This window comes from Phalangium opilio, unplaced genomic scaffold (genome assembly GCF_054372755.1).
Source record: "Phalangium opilio isolate 3A_F unplaced genomic scaffold, DU_Popi_V2 ptg000011l_1, whole genome shotgun sequence".
Lineage (NCBI taxonomy): Eukaryota > Metazoa > Arthropoda > Arachnida > Opiliones > Phalangiidae > Phalangium > Phalangium opilio.
This window is the reverse complement of record NW_028324147.1, coordinates 8,659,340-8,683,795: the sequence shown is the minus strand read 5'-3', so window position 1 is coordinate 8,683,795 and position 24,456 is coordinate 8,659,340. Positions and strand designations below refer to the sequence as shown.

Here is a 24,456-nt window from a genome sequence, read left to right as displayed (position 1 = left end):
TCCAAGATGGCCACCAATGACGTTATCACTAACTCAATCCAAATTTTTGGGCATTTAAAATCGTTACTTACTTAAAAGTTCCCGCTTGAGTGTCCACGTGACGGCAAGTTATAAAAGACCACACCATTGGTTAGTACAGTCAAAGGGGGGAACCACTTGGATGGTTGGGCTTAAGGCCACGCGGACCCTCGAGCGGGAATTTTTACCTAAGTAACTATTTAAACCCCCAAAAATTTGGTTTGAGTTAGTGATGACGTCATTGATGGCCATCTTGGATTTTGATGACGTTGTATGGACGCCATCTTGGATTTCTGCATATCTGTGTAGCTAAAACTACTTGGATTATGTCAGACTATTCTCCCGTTATGACTGTTTGTTAGCACCCTGAAATTAAAGGGAATGCGAATTTACAATTTCATATCAAATTTACCACGAAAGTGGTGTTATGTTAAACTTTCAAGTCTCTACTTTCAAAATATCAAGTTTTTAATATAATTGAACCAAAAGTTTCTATTTTTAAAATCCATTGAAAAATCACGAAAACTCAACTCAGTTTCGATATATCAATAATTTTGTCTTGTCGAGCTTGTTCGCCCGTTTGATGACATCACTATGACGTGAGGAGGAAAAAAGCGCGGGAATCCTATACGCGTCTCGAGCTTCTCGCCAGGCTAAACTCTCCGGGTCTGATAGCGGAGAGAGTGGCACCATATCACGTGAAAAATATATATATGTGACGTCAGCCTACGGGAAACGTTTTAGCCTTTCATAAAAAGTGGATTTCAAATAATTTCATATGAAGCATTTTCAAATGCAAATTGCCGCCAAATAATAATTAGAAATCGGAGAATTAAAAGCTTGGTATTTTTGAACTCCCAGAAATTAATTCTGTCTTTTGTTATATAAATCAGAGGTTTTTCAAACGAAGCTTCTCATTCCCTTTAAGAATTAAAATGACACTAGTTTTTGGCTTAAATTTTAGGGTTCCTTTGTGGGTTTAAAAAACCTGGGCGCTACTTGTTACGTTAATAGTCTACTTCAAGTCTGGTATCATAACGTCAACTTTCGCAATGCAATTTATAAATGGAAGCCCGAAGAAGATCCACAGGAAAAAACATCCTTTAGTGAAGATAAACCATTCAAACCCGTCTCTTGTATCGGACATTTACAATTAGTTTTCGCACTCCTGCAATTCAGCTGTCGAAAGTAAATAGCACTAGGACTTCGTTTCAACTATGATAAAACTATTGGACTGAGCGAGAAGAAGTAACTATTAATGTCGCAGAAATATCCTTGCTACAGCCCCATTCTGTCTTTGAACATTCTAAGTGCTGTTCTTCAACATTATTGTCTAGAAGACAGCAACCAGACTCCCTCCCCTCCCATTTAGGCTGATGCAGCCTAGCCCTAAGAAACCTAACCCCGCTCCCGACGAACCGAACCCCGCCCCCCTACGAACCGGATCCCGCCCCCGACGAACATAACCCCGCCCCTCTACGAGCATAACCCCGCCCCCCTACGAACCGAACCCCGCCCCCTAAGAACCTTACCCCGCCCCCCTACGAACCGAACCCCGCCCCCTAAGAACCTTACCCCGCTCCCGACGAACCGAACCCCGCCCCTACGAACATAACAACGCCCCCTAAGAACCTAACCCCGCTCCCGACGAACCAAACCCCGCCCCCTACGAACATAACCCCGCCCCTCTACTAACTTAACCCCGCTCCCGACGAACCGGATCCCGCCCCCGACGAAATTAACCCCGCCCCTCTACGAGCATAACCCCGGCCCTCTACTAACATAACCCCGGCCCTCTACTAACATAACCCCGCACCCGACGAACCGAACCCCGCCCCCTAAGAACCTAGCCCCGCCCCCTACGAACATAACCCCGCTCCCGACGAACCGGGTCCCGCCCCCGACGAACATAACCACGCCCCTCTACGAGCATAACCCCGCTCCCGACGACCGGACCCCGCCCCCTACGAACATAACCCCGCCCCCTAAGAACCGAACCTATCCCAGCTCCTACTTGTCAAAACATTCCACTCAAAGAGGATATAATTGCAACCCTTATACACAGGTGTTTTGGTACACACTGGCCATTAAAATAATTCAAAAATACAAAAAGGCGATCCTTGCTGGAACACTGGAACCAGAGTTCCCTAAATGTAAAGAGGTTTGGGGATTCAGGTGCTTCTGTAGGTCCATCTTGAGTTGTATCTTGGCATTGCTATGATAACCTCGATTTCATTATTCTTTGAATTTAATGAATGAATTCGTCAATAGAAATTAATTTACGACAGGATTCATAGTTAGCAAGAAGAGTCAATGCACAAACAAATCAGTTTTCCATTTTAGTACCCGTTATTACTTGCTCGCTCAGCCAATTAGTTTGACATTAATTGTACCTTTTAGTTTATAACGGGATTCCCTTTTTATCAAAAGGTACATAGACCCGACGCCTTTTATAAGTATGTTGGGTTTGAATACGTCGCAGCAACAAGATGCTCAAGAGTTTTGCCAGTTATTTATTTCGCTTATCGAAGAGAAATTATCTCATCAGAGCGATCGCTTCTGTCGCAATATTGTGCAAGAACAATATAAAGGAGAATATGCTTATGTGACCAGGTATTTATAGCATGAACCGGTTTCATTTGGGATCAAAGAAACTGGGACGCTCGGAATCCAATTGACTTAGTCTATCTTGGAAGAGGGAATCAGAGACTTCACTCCTCCAAGAAGACTAAGATTTTATGAACTGCGTCCAAGGCAGGGTGGGAACAAGAAGTGATATCTAGTTTATAAGGGAGAAGGTATAAATTCGCCACATTTCCAGATTTATCTCCAGTCCAAACTTAGGTCCGGAGTTAATCCCCGCCCCTAGTTTACAACCAGCATCTCATTGGTTCTTGAAAACTCAGCGCGACGCGAATGACGAAAATTACAGTCATATTTTCCGACTGAGGAGAGTCGAAATAGCCCGGGCTCCATTTACTTCCCCCCTTGTATTTTGAAAGGGGGACTGGGACTATGGCGCGCGAATACAAAGGCATCTTATACCTTCTCCCCAGTAAACTAGATATCGCTTCTTGGTGGGAAATAAGGATTTTTTTAAACTGGACATTAGGCCAGAGACCCCCACCCCCCTGGCCTGGATTAAATAAACTGGTCCATGACCATTGACCAGGTCACGTCGTCTGCTAAACTAAAGAAGTGGATAATTAAAATATTTGAGTTAATGTCTGGACTCTGGTTACCCTTGAATTTTCTTAGTGGTCCCGTGGACCACTAACGCCCCTTCAATTTAATTTTTAAACTGGTCATTTACCCTGGGGCACCGCCTTATTTCCCACGCTGGTCCAAAGCTTAAAGGGGCTCACCGGCGCTGTTGGCGGGAGACCGCCCTTAGTTTAGGGGGAAAACACCCAGCTCTTTGGCCATAAGGAATGGCGCCACCGTCGCGGTGGGCGGGTAAGCAATATGCTAACCAACAGTTTGACCCCCCCCTTCACCCCAACAGCTCTGGCCAGCCCCTTTAAAGGGTGAATGAAAGGGCTGGATGACCGTTTTTTAATAATTTTTTGTTAATTAAAATAAGGTCAAAACTATTGACAAAATTTACCGTTATAAAAATGGTAACCAACATGTGCTATATTTAAATCTGGCTTGGGGGATTAACGCTCCATCTAGACAGGGTTCATACGAACATGGAAAACAGGGAAAACCTGGAAATATCAGGGAAATTGGTGTAGAGGTAAAAAATCAGGGAAATATCAGGGAAAATGAAAATTTCTTCGAAAAATCAGGGAAAATTAATTTTTTTTCCAAAAAATCAGGGAAATAAAATAAAGTGAAACAAATACACTTCAGTGGGACCCATAATCTAATTTGGTGCACGAAAAAAAAAATCGATGTTAGTTGTCTCAGTGGAGAGAAATATATTTCTTCTGTGTATGGAATTCTGTATTTTGGTCCTGTCTATTATAACCTAACAAGGAAGTGTAAACATATGGTTGTAGGTATAGTCTGGTTACCCTATTTGAAATTATAACACTCCTCCAATGTAAAAAATGCACCTGGAAATTTATAAGAAGTACTCTGGAAAACCTGGAAATATCAGGGAAATTGGCTTTGGAAATTTCGTATGAACCCTGCTAGAGTTGCGTGCTGACATTTCTATTAACGGGGTGTACAATGTGTTACGTGGGGGCGGGGCCTTATCAAGCTTATCTTCCATCAGTTGAAGGGGGAAACGTCACAGTTGGGCCTGCCAATAAATGGAGCCGGTTTGCACCCTCCCTCCATGCAGGCCACTGAAGAAATATATGCTAAACTTCGCCCACAATGAGGCGCCTGGGCGCGAAGTAGCGAAACCCCGCCTCAAAAACTCTCTCCCCCCCACCCCGATTGAAATAGAGCTCTACTGGGCAGGCGTGAATATCGTAGCATTATCCAGGGTTCATACAAACCTGGAAAACCGGGAAAACCTGGAAAAATCAGGGAAATAAATAGTTGACGAAAACCTCAGGGAAAATTCAGGGAAATTTCGAATTGTTAGTAAAATTCAGGGAAATCGGGAAAATTTGCGTCAAACAGGGACTGAGTAATTAAGCAAAATGTTCATAAACATACCATCCATAGGATTAACATTAAACTATACTTTGGAGGCTGATCATAACTCTGGTTTTATTAGAGATACGGGGATGTCCTTTGATTATGTAATAGTCATATTTGCCCCCCCTCTTTCGTTAACATTTGTTCCATAGGATACTCCTTATACGGGGAAAACCTGGAAAATTCAGGGAAGTATATGGGGAAAAACCTGGAAATCTCAGGGAAATTTGTTTTCCAAAAGTTGTATGAACCCTGATTATCAGTGCATTGGGAATGGGCATGTGAATGTTGTAGCATTATCAGTACATTGGGAATGGGTATCTGCGCGTACAGTCACATAAAGTATGTTCCCAGCCCAAAAAATATGGTGCTATCGGTCAATTTTACGTCCACGCATGGGAAACGTCCTATCGTCTTAGCGCTATGAAGTGTGCATTCGTTTTGTAATGCTCTATTTATCTTTGGTCTATGTCAGGTGTCACGCTTGTGGTAATGAATCGCACCGTCCGTCTCAGTTCTATGAGCTGGATTTGGGCATCAAGGGCCACAAAGATTTGTTCGAGTGTTTGGACGAATTCAACCAAGAAGAAAAGTTGGAAGGGAGCAACCAATATTATTGCAGCAATTGCTCTAGCAAGCAGGACGCCACACGATTCATCCGTTTAAAACGCTTGCCGCCAGTCTTGCACCTACAACTCCTGCGTTTCGTCTTTGACCGACAAACTGGCTGCAAAAAAAAACTCAATTCGTTCATCAGGTTCCCTGAAGTTTTGGACATGAGCAGATACGTAGCGGCCCCTGGTAATTCATTTTTATTTTTTACATCTCCGATGTTATTGCTTACAACCATATTTGCACATTTCTGAATTACACATTTAAACATTTCTAAATCACGCCTTTAAACATTTCTAAATTACGCATTTAAACGTTTCTAAATTACGCATTTAAACATTTCTAAATTACGCATTTAAACATTTCTAAATTACGCATTTAAACATTTCTAAATTACGTATTTAAACGTTTCTAAATTACGCATTTAAACGTTTCTAAATTACGTATTTAAACGTTTCTAAATTACGCATTTAAACGTTTCTAAATTACGTATTTAAACGTTTCTAAATTACGCATTTAAACGTTTCTAAATTACGTATTTAAACGTTTCTAAATTACGCATTTAAACGTTTCTAAATTACGTATTTAAACGTTTCTAAATTACGCATTTAAACGTTTCTAAATTACGCATTTAAACGTTTCTAAATTACGCATTTAAACGTTTCTAAATTACGTATTTAAACGTTTCTAAATTACGCATTTAAACGTTTCTAAATTACGTATTTAAACGTTTCTAAATTACGCATTTAAACGTTTCTAAATTACGCATTTAAACGTTTCTAAATTACGCATTTAAACGTTTCTAAATTACGTATTTAAACGTTTCTAAATTACGCATTTAAACGTTTCTAAATTACGCATTTAAACATTTCTAAATTACGTATTTAAACGTTTCTAAATTACGCGTTTAAACGTTTCTAAATTACGCGTTTAAACGTTTCTAAATTACGCGTTTAAACGTTTCTAAATTACGCGTTTAAACGTTTCTAAATTACGCGTTTAAACATTTTTAAATTACGCGTTTAAACATTTTTAAATTACGCATTTAAACGTTTCTAAATTACCCATTTAAACATTACTAAATATTACACATTTAAACATTTTTAAATTACACATTTAAACGTTTCTAAATTACCCATTTAAACATTACTAAATATTACACATTTAAACATTTTTAAATTACACATTTAAACATTTCTGAATTACCCTTTTAAACATTACTAAATATTACACATTTAAACATTTTTAAATTACGCATTTAAACATGTCTAAATTACGCATTTAAACATTTCTAAATATTACACATTTAAACATTTCTAACTTACGCATTTAAACATTTCTAGATTACGCATTTAAACATTTTTAAATTACACGATTTAAACGTTTTGAAATTACACGATTTAAACGTTTTGAAATTACACGATTTAAACGTTTTGAAATTACACGATTTAAACGTTTTGAAATTACACGATTTAAACGTTTTGAAATTACACGATTTAAACGTTTTGAAATTACACACTTAAACATCTTTATAACAAAATAATTACAGAAGATAATTTTTGTTCCCAAAATTTCTTTTTAGAGAACATGATGGTTTACGAAGTCTCAGCAGTTCTGATTCATCGAGGAGTGAGCGCTCACTCGGGTCATTACGTGGCCCACATAAAAGAGACCAGCAGCAACGCTTGGTTCAAGTTCAATGACGAGACTGTTGAGAAGATTGTAGGCAAGAAACTAAAACTAGGCGCTGAAGAGAATCTCACAGACGACAACGCCTCCACCTCCGCTGCCACGAAAGGAGCCGCCAAAGCACCTAAGACTCTTAAAGGCTGGCATTCCTCCAACAACGCGTACATGTTGGTCTATACGCTAAAAACGCCAGATAACGACAAACAAGGTGAGTAACTACTAGTTTTTCCACCTTAAGGCAAAGGTGACTTTCCTCCTGAACTCCGGGAATCTCGCCCACAAATGCCCCCTGCCTTCGCCAAGCCAAAACTGGAGTTCGTAAGGAAAGTCACTGGACGCGCGCTTTACTTTAAGTTCCTCTTTAATTGGAATGAGAAGCTTCGTGTTGAAAAACCTCTGATTTATGTAACAAAAGATAGAATTAATTTCTGTTAATTCAAAAATATCAAGCTTTTAATTCTCCGACTTCTAATTATTATTTGGCAATATGCATTTGAAAATGCTTCATACGAAATTATTTGAAATCCATTTTTTAAGAAAGGCTAAAACGTTTCCCGTAGACTGACGTCACAGATATATTTTTCACGTCAGATGGCGCCACTCTCTCCGCTATCAGACCCCCCAGAGTTTAGACTGGCGAGAAGCTCGAGACGCGTATAGGATTCCCGCGCTTTTTTCCCCCCTCACGTCATAGTGATGTCATCAAACGGGCGAACAAGCTCGACAAGACTAAATTATTGATATATCGAAACTGAGTTTTCGTGATTTTTCAATGGATTTTAAAAATAGAAACTTTTGGTTCAATTATTTATATTAAAAACTTGATATTTTGAAAGTAGAGACTTGAAAGTGTATCATAATACCACTTTCGTGGCAAAATATGATATGATATTTGCGTCTCTTACCTTTCTTAAAGGACCAATGTCTAAGCGAAGCTTCGAACTAAATTACTTTGACAATGTGACAACATTGCCTTTTTAATGTTCTGTTTCAGGAGTGAATAAGTCTGTTCGAGAGGAGGTATTGTTACCCCCTTATTTACAGTTGAGCGTCTTGGAGGACAACAGCTGTTTCGAGGAATGGGTCAAGGAATTGGCCGTGATGAGGGAGCAGAACGTGGCTATCGGCAAAGAGAGGCAAAGTGACATAAGAAAAATCTATGAGAAATTACCAGTGAAAGAAGGAGAGGAATACGAATTCATCGCCTCCAATTGGTTGAAAAAGTGGCTTACGAGCAATTCGGGCGCAGTTTCCCCTCTTGACAACTCCCACTGCTTGTGTCTTCATGAAAAGTAAGGATTTTATTGTATCTTCGTCAGGGCCGGATTAAGCAATATTGCACCCGGGGGGGGGGCGTGATAATGTACGCCCCCCCTTAAGTCGGGAAAAAAGGGAACAGAAATTGTTGCTAAGGGGGAATAGTTTAACTCAATGCGCCCCCAACAAGTCTTGCGCCCGGGGGCCGAGATAATGTATGCCCACCTTAAGTCGGGAAGAAAGGAACAGCAAATGTTGCTAAGGGGGAATAGTTTAACTCAATGCGCCCCCAACAAGTCTTGCGCCCGGGGGCCGAGATAATGTACGCCCACCTTAAGTCGGGAAAAAAGAAACAGCATGTGTTGGTAAGGGGGAATAGTTTAACTCAATGCGCCCCCAACAAGTCTTGCGCCCGGGGGCCAGTGCCCCCTTTAATCCGGCCCTGTTCTTTGTTAAAACAACAGGCGATGCCATTGACACCCCTTGCACTCTGGCTAATTATCTTTACATAAATCTTTCCTTTGCCAAAGGGGCCAAGGTTTTTCTATATTTCCTATAAAATCGTATATTTTTGGACCTTTCCTATATCATAAGATATCTTCCATAAGTATGACACTTCCTATACTTTTTAATGCTAGAGACTTACAGCTCGAGCTAGTTCGAGAACGACAAGCGAGAATTGACTAGGTACACTCGGTTAATTTTGCAGTCCATCTTCCTATTTAGTCTGCATTACTAAGCCTTTGACAGCGCCTCACCAGGCGTCGCTTTGCTAGAATCTATGACGTTTCACCTACGTCACTTCATAACAAGCTCTCATTAACCAGTGACAAGCTTATGGAACATATCTTATGAACTTATGCTATAAGCCCCTGTAATTGAGCTATCTCCGAAGCTTTAGTGTGACGTCACCCGTGCTATTTGCCCATAGAACCAAAGCGGTACCAAACATGGCGCACAGCTCCTTTCTTCAACAGAGCTATCTCAGAAGCCTTAGTGTGACGTCATCCATGCTATTTGCGCATAAAACCAAAGGGGTATCAAACATGCCCACTGTCGAAGGTAATCCAGTGACGTTTTACCTAGACACTGACGTCATGTCATAACTGAGATAGCTCTATTTTCGTGAAAGGTCTATCAGACATAAAATTCAAGTTGAATTAACTTTCGTTTTAGATTAAGTCCTGACGCTGTTGACAAAGTAAAATGCGTCAGCAAAAAAGCTGCCGAGGCAATTTATGAGAAATACGGTGGTGGTCCCAGATTGGGTGAGGAATCATTGTGTCGAAAATGCGTGGAAGCTCGGTGTCACATCATGAGGGTTAAGGCTAGACTGACCGCTGACCAGAAAGTTTTTGCTAATCTCATTAAAGCCAAAGTTAACGAGTAGGTTTCCAGTTAATTCAGTTCTATTTATTAGGCTTTTTAACACTGGCACATCCGTCATCTGCTTAGGTTGGTCATCAATTAGCTGTGGTGTTCATTGTTGTTGTAACGTATCTATGATACTATCTTGCTGTTGTGGGGTATCACTGACAGTGTTCTATAGGTATGCCGTACATACGATAATGCATTGACGGTATGACGTACCCGCGATAATGTATTGACGGCGTGACGTACCCGCGATAATGCGTCGACTCTGTAACGTACCCGCGATAGTGCCTTGACGGTATGACGTACCCGCGATAGAAATATCTTACAACCTCAAGTTTTGTTCGAATGGCATGCCTGTACCTTTGTGGTATAACGCAGCCATTCATGATTGCATTTCTGATATTACGTAGTTGTGACAGCACTGAGCACATAGCTGGGGAAACATAGTTACGACGTCATTATTTCACTACTGACATGCTACCTAAGCAGACGACGGATTTACAGCAGTCCACTTTATTTTCGATGCGTGTGACGAGGCCTAACGCGCGAGTTTTAATGGACAAATCAGGGTCAAAATTATGCTTCGTCTACTTCAAAGTCGAAAATATTGAAACCTTTCTTCTGTGAAGCTGAAAACTCATCATTGTGACCCTGATTTGTCAGTTAAAAATCCCTCGTTTAGCCTTGGTACACGCATTGAGAATAAACGCTTAGTTATTGGAAACCATAATTAATTTCATTGTAGTGAGGAGGATGCCTATTGGATTGGGAAGAGTTCTCTCAGAAGTTGGAGGAGGTTAGTTTTGTTGCAGAACGAAGACTTGTGTGAACCGCAGCAAGATGAAGAGGACGCTAATAACGAAAATGGTTCGTCGCATTTTCCTTTAAATATAGTGCCTGTAGACCTTTTGTTCTGATCTGTATTGGTTTTGTGTCTTTTATGTTAATCTAGGAGATGGGGGTGAGGCTACGACTAATCAAGAGGGAGCTAGGGACGACGAAGAAGACGAGGAAGATAACAAACTACTTTTTAACGAAGATCTTCTCTGCGAACATGGTAATTATCATTGTGAAATATTTGTAAAAATTAGCATAAGACACTAAGAGACATTGAGGGATTGAATTTGAATCTATATATCTAATTATATATATCAATTTTTCAATCGAAACGTTAGTTAAAAATGCTTGAAGTGTGCTCCGCCATGCTGCAAGAACATCCCCTCAGTTTTTATGTTAATCTGTGTTTGGCGAAGCTATTAATTTTACAATCATTACTTTTTGTAATAGACTTTATGCATTGAGATGCCTTTGCGATTGTCCATCAATTTAGCTCCATTTCTAGTCCGTTTAACTATTTTCCCATAAACTTTATTAGTTTGCCAAAGTGAAGCCTCCGAAATGAACTGGGCCCATGCATGTCAAATTTTATGTGGGGAAATATCCAGTTTGTTAAGGAAAATATTTTCACCATATATGTGTACGAGATGGCGCTTATATTACCGTTGTGACAGGGGTCTTCCTTAAAATATCGTTGATATTTTAGGGGTCAGTCATAAAATTTTTATGATAGAGAAAAGTTTCATCCTAAAATTAACGTAAATGTTTTTTGGGCTATTCACTTTTTATTGAATCTTTCGGTTAGATGGTATTGATGACAACAAAATAAATTATTTCAATTAAAATAATTCAGTAAGAGTAATAAAAACGTATACTTACAATCCGCGACCTTGGCCCAAATACTTAAGCAGTCGACAGGGTCACGGGGTTGAACTTTGTTTATTTTACGGTAATATAAGCGCCCCCAAGCGTAAAACCACGGCGAACTAAATTTGTTAAAAAAAATATTCTCGCTTCGCGACACGCATGGGCCTAGTTCATTTCGGAGGCGCTGGCTATGATTTTCGTAGCTGATTGTCTGCTTCGTAGTTTAGTGATCTAGAGGGCACAGTTTTAAAAATGGCAGCATTTTTGGCGTGTTCTTTAAGGTTTTACCATGGATAAAGAATGCGCGTGCGGAAATTGTTTTTCTTTCTACAGGATAGGCAACTCCCTATCTCGAACGACAGCTAATTCTGTATATACTCTGTTAAAACATCAGTTGTCAGCACGCGTAAATATATTTCTCTATGTAACGTAGCTTTGTAGGTGCTGTTCAAGAGACCAAAAACTTCAGGATCTTCAGGATTTAAAATATCCGCGAGTTTTTTTAGCTCGAGTGCACGGACCTCTAGGCCTTAGTTTCAAATACGTGTAGTAGGCTGTATACAATTTCACACGTATTTGAAACTAAGGCCTAGAGGTCCGTGCACTCGAGCCAAAAAACTCGCGGATATTTTAAATCCTGAAGATCCTGAAGTTTTTTGTCTCTTGTCAGCACGCGCTAGATTACATAGACCCCTAGCTTTGCGCGTGCTGACAACCGATGTTGTAACAGAGTATATACAGAATAAGTAGTCGTCCGAGATAGGGAGTTGCCGATCCTATAGCGTGAAAACAAATTTCAACCTCACGCGCATTCTTTATCCATGGTTTTACTATATGACCTAAATTATTTAAGGTCAGTTTTCCGACTATAATTGTTATTTAAAAATAAGTAACAATATCAGTGGTTTTTCGAGATTGGTTTGAAAAATTAATGGCAGTTAATCCGCTCAATTCCTTTAATTGAGAATTTTAAGTTTAAAATTTGATTACATTAAAAGTATTATTTAATTGGCAAATTTAATAATTAATTATTGTTTTTGTACTTTCTGATTATTTCAGGGAATTTGAAAGTGGCTGAAGGGAGTCGCAAACTGTTGAAAGTGGAGGCTTGGCGTCTTCTGCGGCAATATTTTACGGACGCGCCCGAGTTCAAAAGGGATTCGCCTGTCTGCTCGATTTGCTTGCAGAGACAGAATGTTAGTAATCTGACGAAGGAGCGCAATCGTCAATTGGCCCAAGAACAAAAGAATTCTCTTCTGGACTTGTACCTAGACCGCAATCGACCCCTCTTTAGCAAATTGGAGAATAATGTTCCCGTTTACGCTGTCTGCCAGATATTCATGGAAGAATGGAGAAAATTTGTTAAGTGAGTTTTTGGAAATCTATTTTCTTTCTTTTTGGGGTTCAATATACTAGTTTTTCGGTCGCGTCCATCTTGAAACCATTAAACACAGATGACCTGGCGTTGCCCCTACCGGGGGAGTCCCGAAACTTTTCGACTCGTAGATGCCTATGGTTTGAGTCGAAAAAGTTTCAATATTGGGCGCGGCGTGGCGCGAGAGAGGCGCTGCCCTAAAAGAACCGTTCCATCTGTGTTTAAAGGTCTTAGGTCCATGCAGGGCGCCCAGAGGTCCTATAATTCCTATAAAATCCTATATTTTGAAAAGTGTCCTATTTTATCCTATAATTTCACAAATCGTCCTATAAAGTCCTATATTTTGAGAATTTTCAAGTAATTAATTATAATCCCTTAAGAAAAACCTCAGAAAATGTCTTGTCTGAGATTTTAGCAGAGCCCCAAATTTGCGGAGCTCGCTTCGCTCGCTCCGGTTATTTATGATTTACTTAATGTTAAATTTAAACAAATTAATTGGCTAATTTTTATAACAATAACAACTCGTTCAAAAATTATTCGACTGAATTTAGACTGGTTTTCATATATGTTCGCCTTGTACGTTATTGCAAATGGTCAGGGAAAATTGTGGAACTTAGTCAGGGAAAACCAGGAAAAGTCAGGGAATTTCATTCCAAAAATTACGAACCCCGTAAAGGCCCAAATTCTAGTTCAGTGGATTTTTTAAAAAACAGTAAACATGATACGAAAATAGTTACTTCTAATCAGAAAACCTTCCTTATACATTAGAGCCAGTATCAAGTCTTACCTACCGCTCCCTTAGAATTAGAATATAAATATCCTATTTTGTCGAAAAAATAGAAAAGACTAATAGGTTCCTAACTGTCTGTTTGTGATATTTTCACAGAATAGATATCATTTTGTTTTACCAGTGGTCCCTTTTTGGTTCCTACTTTTAAAATTTAGGTCCTTATTTTACCCTATTTTTATCGTGAAAAGTCCCTTTTTCCCCTATTTATTTTTGAGGTTTTGGTGGGAGCCCTGTATGTGATATAGTTGGTGATATTTTTTTTAGCAGTGCAAAGGCATTGTATACTATTTTAATTGAAAAATTAAGCAGTATTTCATTAAAATTGGTTGTTTCTGGTTATATACTAGTCATTTAAGAGTCCTATATTATCCTATAATTTCATGAATCTGGTCCTATAAAATCCTATAATTTCATGAATCTGGTCCTATAAAATCCTATAATCTCGCCTAGCGAATCCTATTTTTCCTATTAAAAATTTCTCTGCAAGAGTTGGCGCCCTGTCCATGGTAAAATGGTGAAATTACCATCATGTACAAGTATTTTATAAATATTATATTAGCTGTGTATGAAGTTGTAATGGTTTTCTCGGAAACAAAATGTTGGTTTGATAAAACAGGGTTCGTACTGAACTTGGATAAGTCTGGGATTTGTAAAATAGCGGACTATAAGTCAGGGATTTAATGTTTTTCGATCCCTAAAAAGTCAGGGATTTCATTTGGTGTATCGAACCATGCTTTGAGCAATGTAAAATATATACCAGGTGTAATGATGAAGTGGGCTCTGGTGAACACCTTAAAATGGTCAGGGATATTTACAACATAGACTTATGCCGACGCATAATTTTCGCATCTGATAAATTTCTGACATGAACTTATGGCCAGAAGCGTTTGAAAGAGAAAGAATTCGGTAAAACACCCAATAATTGTAATATCCCGGTACTTTAAGACCATTCTAAAAAGAATGTCAGTAAGTACTTGCTTTTGCTTTCAAAAATTCTCTCGATTTCTTTGAATGTTGAAATAGGGGAGCGGTATTGAAAGCGTGAAACCCTTATTGTCGGCGGGTGAGAGGATTTTTAAAGGGAGAGTATATAACTTAACCTTACTATCATAATTCCCTTCCTTCTAAGTAGACGAACGAAAAATATCAATAGCACAATTCTCTCCCTTTCACTTTCTCTTCAATGACGAACGAAAAATTTTATACTGCCAAAGCGTAGTCTGGCAGAACGGGTACTACAACAACAGGGCAGGTCAAACTAAGAGCCTCATCGTAGATATACATCATACGATGTGGCTATAAACAACATCAAGCATATATTTCATATGGGCTAATTCCGAAGACTGCAGTGTTTAGCGTCTACATAGACAGGAAACTCTTCCCGGTTTAAAGCCCCTTGATAACATCGGATATTTTAGCTATTCAATTATGAAACGTGAAAATGTTAAGAAACTTCATTTTCTAAATATCCCGCGAACTTTCTCGTTTGGTGTTTTCTACAATTTTTATTCAAAGCCCATTTTCCTCGGTTTCTTTAGATAAAACTGAAGCTGAGCCCTTAGGCCCTTATTAATGCGTAATGAATGAATCCTTTATGCTCAGTGTTACAGCTAGGCCTTTTTTAACGGTAGGTTTTGTTTATTTCGAGACAATTCTTAGAAATAAGGCGTCTAGATTATGGCTAGAAGAAGCATCTTGGCTACATTATGCTAAATCTTTCGAGGATCCTATTGTTGATTGTTAGCCACCCATTATATTTTCTTTTGAAAATTCAACTAATCTAGGGGTAGACTTTCTAAAAAATGTATCCAACGTATCTTTTGTCTCGTCTTGTAACTTTGTAATTTTTTTAATTCTCTCAGGACCGTTGGTTTTTCTTTAAGTTTCTCAGTTTTTCTTACAAAGTAATAACTTCGTCCTTCGTAAATGTCGCTAAATCTACATGTTTAGATTTAGTTTTTCTGTTACTTACGATTTCGTGTTTAGCGTCAGTTCATGCGTGATAGACAAATTTAGTCGGGGAGCCCAGCGGTCCTATAATTCCTATAAAATCCCATATTTTTGAACCTGTCTTATATTTTCCTATAATTTCACGAAAGGTTCTATAATATCCTATATTTTTGACTTAGTCGAAGTTTTCGTATAGTTAAGCATGAAATTTATAAAAATTTAGCTCTTTTATCAAGATCACATTAGACTACACCTCGATATTGTGGAGCTCGCTTCGCTCCTTCATAATTTTTTATATATTATTATAATTTAATTAAGTTACTCTTTTCAAAGTAAACTCCAATTTTTTATTATTATTATTTTTAGATTTTTCAATACCGTTTAAACCAAAATGGTATTATAATATGAACATTTTTAGGCCTATATTTTCCCGTAAAAACCTAAAATTCCGGGGAAAAATTCCTATTTTTCCTGTGAGGAATTAAAATTTTTGACTGGGCTCCCTGGATATTGCATGTATGTCGAAAGCGTGAAGATGTCATGTTTCGGGTTATATTACAAAGTCCGATTTCTTGCCCAACTTGTTGAAGTGGAACGGGGGAAAGCAAAAGATGGGGAAGGCATACTCCCCCCCACGTCTATGGGGTTGACCACCGGTGGCGAGGGATCCAACATTTACACGAAATCCCGTACGCTTCGTTCTCGCCAAATCTTTCACACAAAATCACGAAATATTTGAAATAAATCAAAGAGAAAATTTCGAAACCTTTGGCAAAATCGTTAAACAAAGAGGAAATTCCGAAACCTTTGGCAAAATCGTTAAATCAAAGAGGAAATTCCGAAACCTTTGGCAAAATCGTTAAATCAAAGAGGAAATTCCGAAACCTTTGGCAAAATCGTTAAATCAAAGAGGAAATTCCGAAACCTTTGGCAAAATCGTTAAATCAAAGAGGAAATTCCGAAACCTTTGGCAAAATCGTTAAATCAAAGAGGAAATTCCGAAACCTTTGGCAAAATCGTTAAATCAAAGAGGAAATTCCGAAACCTTTGGCAAAATCGTTAAATCAAAGAGGAAATTCCGAAACCTTTGGCAAAATCGTTAAATCAAAGAGGAAATTCCGAAACCTTTGGCAAAATCGTTAAATCAAAGAGGAAATTCCGAAACCTTTGGCAAAATCGTTAAATCAAAGAGGAAATTCCGAAACCTTTGACAAAATCGTTAAATCATAGAGGAAATTCCGAAACCTTTGGCAAAATCGTTAAATCAAAGAGGAAATTCCGAAACCTTTGGCAAAATCGTTAAATCAAAGAGGAAATTCCGAAACCTTTGGCGAAATCGTTAAATCAAAGAGGAAATTCCGAAACCTTTGGCAAAATCGTTAAATCAAAGAGGAAATTCCGAAACCTTTGGCAAAATCGTTAAATCAAAGAGGAAATTCCGAAACCTTTGGCAAAATCGTTAAATCAAAGAGGAAATTCCGAAACCTTTGGCAAAATCGTTAAATCAAAGAGGAAATTCCGAAACCTTTGGCAAAATCGTTAAATCAAAGAGGAAATTCCGAAACCTTTGACAAAATCGTTAAATCATAGAGGAAATTCCGAAACCTTTGGCAAAATCGTTAAATCAAAGAGGAAATTCCGAAACCTTTGGCAAAATCGTTAAATCAAAGAGGAAATTCCGAAACCTTTGGCAAAATCGTTAAATCAAAGAGGAAATTCCGAAACCTTTGGCAAAATCGTTAAATCAAAGAGGAAATTCCGAAACCTTTGGCAAAATCGTTAAATCAAAGAGGAAATTCCGAAACCTTTGACAAAATCGTTAAATCATAGAGGAAATTCCGAAACCTTTGGCGAAATCGTTAAATCAAAGAGGAAATTCCGAAACCTTTGGCAAAATCGTTAAATCAAAGAGGAAATTCCGAAACCTTTGACAAAATCGTTAAATCATAGAGGAAATTCCGAAACCTTTGGCAAAATCGTTAAATCAAAGAGGAAATTCCGAAACCTTTGGCAAAATCGTTAAATCAAAGAGGAAATTCCGAAACCTTTGGCAAAATCGTTAAATCAAAGAGGAAATTCCGAAACCTTTGGCAAAATCGTTAAATCAAAGAGGAAATTCCGAAACCTTTGGCAAAATCGTTAAATCAAAGAGGAAATTCCGAAACCTTTGGCAAAATCGTTAAATCAAAGAGGAAATTCCGAAACCTTTGGCAAAATCGTTAAATCAAAGAGGAAATTCCGAAACCTTTGACAAAATCGTTAAATCATAGAGGAAATTCCGAAACCTTTGGCAAAATCGTTAAATCAAAGAGGAAATTCCGAAACCTTTGGCAAAATCGTTAAATCAAAGAGGAAATTCCGAAACCTTTGGCGAAATCGTTAAATCAAAGAGGAAATTCCGAAACCTTTGGCAAAATCGTTAAATCAAAGAGGAAATTCCGAAACCTTTGGCAAAATCGTTAAATCAAAGAGGAAATTCCGAAACCTTTGGCAAAATCGTTAAATCAAAGAGGAAATTCCGAAACCTTTGGCAAAATCGTTAAATCGAAGAGGAAATTCCGAAACCTTTGGCAAAATCGTTAAATCGAAGAGGAAATTTCGAAATGTTTGGTAAAAGCGTTAAATCAAGAAGAAATCACGATATCTTTGGCGAAATCAAAAAGAAATTAGAAACTTTTTGGCAAAATATTGAAATCAAAGAAGAAATCACAAAATCTTTGGTGAAATTGCGAAATCATAGAAGAAATCCCGTAATCTTTGGTGAAATCGCGAATTCAATGAAGAAACTACGAATTTTTGCGAAAAGGCGAAATCACGAAATGCCGTACGCTTTTGTGGGAATGTCGGACCCCTCGACCAGTGGTATAACGTTTGATAGTTGACCGTGGAGCTGTTTTACACGTGCTAGCTGGTTTTGAAAGTATGTTTAGCGGCTTAGTGATGAAAATATTTTAAGATGAGGGGTGTTTTTTGAAAGAGTAATTAACGGAGGCTGGATTTGCTATAGACACTGTCAGGACGTTCATTTTGTAAGCCGCTTTATTAGCTTAAGAACCTCCAAAATAGGAAATCCCGAGCCACGAGGCCGGGGGGGGGGGAATGGGGATTGCGAAACTCGTTTGAAATATTCATCGCCATACTTGACGCTTTAATTTTTGGGGGAGTTTGTCTGAGGGGAAAAGCTTCTTCTAATCTTTCATTAGGGGCTCTAGCCCCAAATTGGACTAATGAAGACTGATATCGTTTCAAACCCCTCCCCTCAAACCCCCCAAACTCTCTCTCTCTTTCTCGGAACAAGGCGTACAAGTATCTTAAAGCTTAATAATTACCTTCTTAACTAACTTCTTGGTGGTGACGTTTTCGGAAATTTTGACACTTCGAAACTGTTATGAGCTTTGGAGAATGGTGAATATTTTGTACTAGCCTGATATGGGCACAAACCGATGTGATATCTGTATCGGTGACTGATATGGCACTTTAAACGATATATCGGTTCGAGCATAATTTTTTGACCGATTAATCGGTTTGAGCTTAATTTACCGATTTTTAACAATTAATCGATTCGAGCTTAACTTAAAAACTTTCCACGAATTTTAACAATTAATCGATTCGAGCTTAACTTAAAAACTTTCCACGAATTTTAACAATTAATCGATTCGAGCTTAACTTAAAAACTTTCCACGATTTTTAACGATTAATCGATTCGAGCTTAACTTAAAAATTTTCCACGATTTTTAACGATTAATCGATTCGAGCTTAACTTAAAAACTTTCCACGATTTTTAACGATTAATCGGTTCGAGCTTAACTTAAAAACTTTCCACGATTTTTAACGATTAATCGGTTCGAGCTTAACTTAAAAACTTTCCACGATTTTTAACGATTAATCGGTTCGAGCTTAACTTAAAAACTTTTCACGATTTTTAACGATTAATCGGTTCGAGCTTAACTTAAAAACTTTTCACGATTTTTAACGATTAATCGGTTCGAGCTTAACTTAAAAACTTTTCACGATTTTTAACGATTAATCGGTTCGAGCTTAACTCAAAAGCATTTTACCGATCAATCGGTTCGAGCTTAATTTAAAATCTTTTAACCGATTAATCGGTTTGAGCTTAATAATATCGGTTAATAATTGGTAAAAAATATAACCTTAAAAGCATCGATATCGGTTTCATTGAGTTAAATAATCGGTTATCTCGCAGATTTTAAATAATCGGTATCGGTTACAGTAAAACTTTGGTATCGACTTCCAGCTAAGCTATATATACCCGGCGTTTTCCGGATGTTTTAATGAACTGGAAACCTGCAAGTGTTTCCTGTCTATATAGACACTAAACCCTATATAGTCTTTGGGCCCGACTAATTGAAGTTTCTGCGTGATTTTTTTTTTTTTTTTACGACTCGAAATCGCCCAAAGAACACCCCTTAATTTCTGACAGACGTTTTAGAAACACTTTGTATACAATATCAAGTAGTATAAAAGTTTTTTCTCATAAACCCTTAAAAATATAAGAAGCAGAATCGACCATATGATCAGGCATGTGACGAAGAAACCTGGGATCCGCTTCGGTTTAAATTTGATAATTATCTGTTTTTTAAGTTTTTTTGTTTTTACATGTTTTCGTTTTCCACTTTTGGCTTAGTTTGATCTAAATAGCGAACTATAGATGCTTGTTATTATTTATGGTAGATCTTTTTGGTCCAATAATAATATAAATATTTTGTAAAATGATAAATTTTTCTTTGGAAGGCGAGTGTCAGTGATTAATGTCACTGAAAATTTAGTAACCCATCCCCCTTCGCATTAGCTTTACCGTAGTAATGAGATTTTTCTCCTCTTCAGAAAATGCATCTTTTTCTTTTTCTTTTTCGTTTTATGTCTTATAAAAAAGGTTGTTTCTTTTAAAATTTTCGAGGTTATTTTGATGGGGTTTTTTTTCTTAGTAAATTTGGTAAAGTAGGGCGAACACTTATTTTCTTTGCCCGAACCATTTATGCAAGTTTCACAAGTATTACGCTTGATATAATATGTTGTGTATATTGTACTATTCGCCTACTATCCTGAAAACTCGTTGTCAGTTGTTGCAGGGACCCAATTTTATAATTTTCTCGATGCCTACCTAAACCTTTCAGTTCAGGCATGAAGTGATATCAAGTTTACTAGGGAGAAAGTATAAATTCGCCACATCTCTAGCTTTATCTCCAGTCCAAACGTAGGTCCGGAGTTGATCCCCGCCTCTAAATAACAACCAGCATCTCATTGGTTCTTGAAATCTCAAGTCAGCGCGACGTGAATGACGAAAATTACGTATTTTCCGACTGAGGAGAGGCGAAATAGCCCGTTCTCCTTTTACGTCCCCCCTTGTATTTTGAAAGGGGGACTGGGACTATGGCGCGCGAATACCTAGGCATCTTAAACCTCTCCCTAGTAAACTAGATATCCCTTCTTGGTTCAGGTAAAATTTCCATTTTTTCGCGTAACTTCCAAATGAAAATTCCAGAAAAATACTATTCTATAACCTTTCCGTAAAATAAATACTTTTCCGGTTGATTTTAATTCATAACGTTTTCGTTAGGCTTAAGTTGAATTATTGACATATAGTTGACTTGGTTTTTCTTCACTATTTTAAGGAAAAATTTAGGTAACATAACATTATTAATAAAAACTGTCTTTGTGGACAAAGACCGGAAAGTGTGAAAGATAAGTGTAGAAAGTTAATTGCCTGAAGCTACAGATATTCAAATTTTCACTTTTGATGACATGATTATAAAACATCAATTATTTGAAAAAATTCTTATCATAGTTTTTATCGCCAAAATTACTTTAGTAAAAACGAGGAGTAAAAATATTTTAACATGAAACATGTGCATCATTTTAACGGCCTTTTTCTAAATATAAAAGAAAAAATATTAAAAAAAATATCTCTTCTTACAAAATAATTAGCATTTAATTAGTCTTAAAAACGAGGACTACTGCGCCATCCGCCATTGCTTTAGTGGCGTCTGCTAAATCGAACCCCTTACTCTTACCTCTTTCAGCCCTTGAGAATTCAAACAATCCCGTAGGCGTAAGAGGTCCTGTGTAGCATTCGCCAGTAAACCAATGGCGAGTGGCGCAGTAGTCCTCGCTTTTAAGACTAATTAAATGCTATTTATTTTGTAATAAGAGATCTTTTATATTTTTCCTTTTATAATTATCATTGTTTTTTACGTCTTGGTTTAAACAAGAAGTTATATCTAGTTATATCTAGTATCTCAGAAGGTATAAATTCGCCAGATTTCCAGCTTTATCTCCAGTCCAAACGTAGGTCCGGAGTCAATCCCCGTCTCTAAATTACAACCAGCATCTCATTGGTTCTTGAAAACTCACGTCAGCGCGACGACGCGAGTGACGAAAATTACAGTCATATTTTCCGACTGAGGAGAGGCGAAATAGCCCGGCGCCTCCTTTTACGTCCCCCCTTGTATTTTGAAAGGGGGACTGGGACTATGGCGCGCGAATACAAAGGCATCTTATACCTTCTCTCTGAGATACTGATATAACTTCTTGGTTTAAATTAAGACCGTTATTAAAAATTTTGGAGGCGTTCTTAATTTTAAATTCAAAGCATTGCATTTAATCATGTGCTGGGGGGGGGGAGAAGGTTAGGCCTACCATGTGACACTGACATGACGAGTATCGAACTTCTTTATGTCGATTATCTTGTTCGGAATAAGGGGCGAGAGAGCGTAGCTCCTAAAAGAAGCCAGCCGTGGCCAAAACGTTACGCTACGTTATCTCCTCTCGACAATGGATTTCGAGTGTTCACGAAGTCTAAGACGTTGGTTCTGGAAGGTCGCTTTCGACACCCATTTAGCTATCAGACCACAATTTGACGACTTATATTTATAAAAAGTTGACCGGAAATGAGTATTTTATTAACAGAATGGCCGCATTGAATAAGTTGAATCAGAAGCGACTAGAAGTGAAGGGCTCTAGCATTGGTAGTAGATCCTGGCACTAGTGAACAAATTTGAGTATTATATGTCGCTTCCATCGCGCCTACACTAGAGAGAGAAAAATTGGTCGAGTTCCAAAAAACTTTCCTACCCCCTTCCCCTTAACCTAAAGCCGCGGAATACGGACGCGGCTCCTTGAATCTAGTTCCTACGTCTACCGCCACGAGCGTCTCACGTTTTGGAGGGAAAACTCAGAAACCGCGACCAGAGGGCCAACCGTTGGTGTCTTATCAAGAATATTCACTTTCGCCAAGTGAAGAATTTGGTTACCTCGATACTTCTAGTCCCTTATCTTACTTCTGGTTGAATTAAATATGATACGTTTTAACAGTTGTAGAGTTAGCCCACAAGTTGTGAGAAATTGAGGACTGCCCTTATACATTTTCTCTCTAAATATTTGTTGTTTAAAAACTAAGTCAATCTTTTATTTTTGAAATAAGAAATTTTTAAAGGAATACAGACACGAAAACTGAAAAGCACTTTTTTTTTCAAAATGCCTTGGGGTCCCTTACAATCAATGATTGACTTTTTTTTAATAAAATGAGCCATTAATTTAGCAAACTCGCTAGTTAAGACTGAACATTCGCGGACATGAAAAATCTTTCTTGGTGGGTACCTACTACATAAAAGGCCCATTGACTTAAATCGCACGTCGGTGAAGTCGCTTTGCTCGTTTAATTAGACTGTTCACACGAGCTCAAAGACTACGTTTTTCTGTTAACGAGGCTCATGTAGTAATGAATGGGCCTTTATACTTATATGGATATAGAACACCGAATTCATGATTAGCTCGTACGTTAGATACATTTTGTTCGTTTGGGAAAAATGAAATTGACTGAATTAAGACCTTTTCAGCCTACACAACTTTTGGCTCAAATAGATGGGTCAAAAAGTTGTGTCAGAGCTGTCTCAGAAGCCTTAGTCTTACGTCACCCATGCTATTTGCCCATAGAACCAAAGTAGTACCAAACATGACCGTGCACTGCCAAAGCTAAACCCGTGACGTTTTGCCAAGGCACAGACGTCACAACTGAGATCGCTCTATTGGCCAGTGATAAATTTTTAATTTGGTGATTCAACTTGTCCAACTTCTGTTCACACGTCCCAACTCGTTTACTCAACTAAATGATCGAGTAAAAAAGTTGTATCGTCTGAAAAGGCCTTTAGTCATACAAATATTCTACAGCAGCTTTTAGAATGTATGAGATAAAGTTTGATGTTTCCTTATTTTTGCAGAGACCCTGTACGTCGTGAACCAGTAGTCAATTTGAACAACCAATCTCGATTATGCGTCCATGGTGGCTTACCCTTCCTCCTCGACGACCTTAACTCCAGGGATAATAGCAAGTCAGTTTATTTTAATTTACCTACGCCACGAATTACTATCTATAATCGTAAAATGCATCGCTTTACCAAGAGTAAATCAATCGGGAGTATGTAGCTTTAAAGCGAAGCGCGGGTCCAGTGGTTCCCCTGGAAAGTGACTTTCCTTACTATCTCCAGTTTTGGCTTGGCGAAGGCAGGAGGCATTTGTGGGCGGGATTTATAAGTGCATTTATATACCCCGCCCACTAGCCTTCGCCTAGGTAAACCCGGAGTTCAGGAGGTAAGTCAACTTATAGGGGACACGTGCTTCGCTTTAATAGCTCCAAAAAAGTCAGTAATGCGTAATTTCGGATTGTTTTAAAGACACCAGAGTCCTGCACGGACCAAGCCGGACTTTCCACATTTGAAAATTGTATCGGGCCGGGCCGGGTCGGGCTTTTCAAATTTTGGAAATTAAGGGGCTTTTGTTCATTTTTCAAAATTCGGGCCGGGCCAAACTTGATTCTCATTTAATCCAAAATTAAAATGAAAGATAATTTAAATGAGTATAAGCTTCTAAGAACAAATGTGACGAACAATTATCAAAAGAAATGAATAATACACGACGCTAAAGCAAACATGAATTCAATTCATTGATTTTATGTAAAAAATATAAAAATTACAACTGCACTATACGTGTAACGGGCATGCAATGTGTCGGGCTGGGCCGGGTTTGGTTAATGCTGTGTCGGGCTGGGCCGGGTTTGGTTAATGCTGTGTCG

At 38.3% G+C, this 24,456-nt stretch overlaps 1 protein-coding gene across 2 annotated transcripts in view; it reads left to right on the top strand.

The window, feature by feature from the left end:
* Window positions 1-24,456, top strand: part of LOC149710215 (ubiquitin carboxyl-terminal hydrolase 48-like) — an 80,198-nt gene that overhangs the window by 3,461 nt on the left and 52,281 nt on the right. For both annotated transcript variants that reach the window (XM_089860420.1, XM_089860417.1), the window contains exons 3-12: window positions 983-1,206; window positions 2,449-2,631; window positions 5,093-5,418; window positions 6,812-7,126; window positions 7,913-8,210; window positions 9,352-9,561; window positions 10,295-10,416; window positions 10,502-10,606; window positions 12,313-12,619; window positions 23,606-23,716. In XM_089860420.1, the coding sequence (XP_089716546.1) occupies window positions 983-1,206; window positions 2,449-2,631; window positions 5,093-5,418; window positions 6,812-7,126; window positions 7,913-8,210; window positions 9,352-9,561; window positions 10,295-10,416; window positions 10,502-10,606; window positions 12,313-12,619; window positions 23,606-23,716 (2,201 nt within the window). The remainder of the gene's footprint in view (window positions 1-982; window positions 1,207-2,448; window positions 2,632-5,092; window positions 5,419-6,811; window positions 7,127-7,912; window positions 8,211-9,351; window positions 9,562-10,294; window positions 10,417-10,501; window positions 10,607-12,312; window positions 12,620-23,605; window positions 23,717-24,456) is intronic.